The following is a 2,289-nucleotide window of genomic DNA, read 5'->3' on the forward strand; positions in this document are numbered from 1 at the left end:
CAAAAAAGGTAAATTCCGCTCTAGAAACAGTCTTTGGCTCATCGGGATGTTTCCTCTCTAATGTCCGCGTCTACTTGGCACTGAATCGCTGCTGATAAGAGTCGCAATGGGAGGCTGGTACGGGCCTTCTTGGTACCTTTTGCGTCGTTTTCATTGGTCAGGATCCTCTTCCTCGTGCCTCGACGTGACATCACATCCAGCCGACCCACAGGAAAGGAACAGAGATTACAGATGATGCTGGACATCTCGGAGGACGCACACGCTTTTACGCTTTATGCACAAATCTTTAGGCTGATCGCTCTCTTTTTGCGCTTCCAGACAGCAAAATAAAGGATATGAGCGCGGATGCGTTGCGGTTTGGAGAGTGTTGAAAAGTTGGAGGAGGACTTGCTGGATTTTCACCTTTTTTTGTGAATGGAGATGAGTCGTGCGTAACAATCTGTTATTCGCATTTCAAAGACGAGCTGTCACTCTTCCACCTGTTGGCAGGTGGTGTTGGCTTCACCCTAGGACATCTACTATGACATTGGGTTTGGACATCATGGAGGATGTTGTTATCGACGTCGTAGGGGAAGGACTCAAAGACAGCGGAGAGGAGCAGCTCTTACCTTTGGATGAGTCTCGGAGCCCGGAGACGTCCAGCAGCCTGCAGAGCAAAGAGCGGGACATCGACGGTCCTGCTAAAAGCAAAGGTCCCACGTCGGTGAAGCCTCCGTACTCGTACATCGCTCTGATAACGATGGCCATCCTGCAGAGTCCGAAGAAGCGGCTCACCCTCAGCGAGATCTGTGACTTTATCAGCCACCGCTTCGCGTATTACCGGGAGAAGTTCCCCGCCTGGCAGAACTCTATCAGACACAATCTCTCGCTCAATGACTGCTTTGTAAAGATGCCAAGAGAGCCCGGGAACCCCGGCAAAGGCAACTACTGGACTCTGGACCCCAACTCCTCGGACATGTTTGAGAACGGGAGTTTTCTGCGGCGGAGGAAGCGCTTCAAACGGCAGCATTTTCGCTTCGACCCGCTCAAGGAGCAGCACCTGGAGCCCAGCGGGCTGCACGGCTTCCCGCACGGCGCCTACGGGCTCCAGACTCTGCAGCTGCCCAGTCTGGAGCTTTACCCCTACCTCCATCACCACCACCCGCCCTCACCGTGCGGCCCCGCCACCATCCCACCTGTCAGCAGCATCCTGCCGGCGCTCTCCAGCTTCTTCTCCCGCAGCGCGCTCACAGCCAAGGCTTTCCTGCAGTCTCAGCCCGGGATCGAAGCCTTCTCCCCGGGACAGTGCACCGCGTACTCCTCTCCTCTGACCTCCAGCGTGGCCTACGCGTCCCCCGCACTCTTCCACCCCGCGGCGTCCCCGCACCTCCTCACTTTACACCAGGAGTATCAGAAACTACAGACGCAGCGTGGCACCGTGGACCTGGCCAAACACATCAACGCTGCTAACAATGAATAATGAGTGCAGCTTTGAGGACTTTGAGCTCGTGTTTTCTCAGGTAACAGAGACATTTACAGCAGAAGCTCACAATTTTCTCCACATGTGATGAATCTGCTTTGAAAGAATGTTGTAGATATGTTTAAAAAAAAGAAAAAAAAAAGAAAAAAAAAACTCCTCCTCACTCCTTCTCACCCTTATGGCAAAAAAAACTTTTAGCAGACGCATTTTTTATTTTGATCATGAATTATCATCTTTTGTTGAAATATTTAAATGACGAGTTTCCTATTCTTTTTTTCTTGGAAAGAAATAAAAGTGAATATTTAAACTCTGCGTTCAGTTGTATTTTGTGCAGATCCATGTGATAATATCAAGTTATTCATTTAGAAAGCATCAGACTTTCCGTTAAAAGCCACAGAAACAGTTTGTTTTTAATGTCATGTGTTGACTTGCTTTCAGTTACAATGCCTGGTTTGCTCTATTTCTGCGCTGATTTAATACTTGGCCTTAATTCGTAACAATGACAATAAAACAAAATTATCTTTACTTAAATGTTAAGAAGTGTTGGATTGCTTAACAAACGTGGAGAAACAACCAAATGTGAATTCAAAACGATGAAAAATAATTTAATGACTGAAATAATCTGCCAATCTCCATTTTGCATCAAATAATAGATGAATAAAATTAAATAAACAAATATTACGATCATGAAAAATACCTTCTTGTCGTTATATTTACTCCAGACATCGATCTGAGTAATTAACAACCACTGAGACGCCCTGTGAGTTATTTAATATATTGACATAATAAAAGAACAATGCACAAACAGCTCGTAAAATCATGACTGCAAT

General features: G+C 46.7%; 1 protein-coding gene across 1 annotated transcript; it reads left to right on the plus strand.

Annotated features, from left to right (window-relative positions):
• The first annotated feature begins 238 nt into the window (after positions 1-238).
• foxd7 (forkhead box D7) lies at positions 239-1,766 on the plus strand. The gene has a single exon (XM_084744084.1). It carries the CDS (start codon positions 521-523, stop codon positions 1,457-1,459), a length of 939 nt encoding a protein of 312 aa, XP_084600210.1. The 5' UTR covers positions 239-520; the 3' UTR covers positions 1,460-1,766.
• The last annotated feature ends 523 nt before the right edge of the window (positions 1,767-2,289 follow it).

Source organism: Lutjanus erythropterus, chromosome 19 (assembly GCF_056507025.1).
Source record: "Lutjanus erythropterus isolate fLutEry1 chromosome 19, fLutEry1.hap2, whole genome shotgun sequence".
Classification (NCBI taxonomy): Eukaryota; Metazoa; Chordata; class Actinopteri; order Lutjaniformes; family Lutjanidae; genus Lutjanus; species Lutjanus erythropterus.

What these genes read in the sequence shown, in the direction of transcription:
- foxd7 (XM_084744084.1), top strand. Translation starts at nt 521, where the DNA reads ATGACATTGGGTTTGGACATCATGGAGGATGTTGTTATCGACGTCGTA.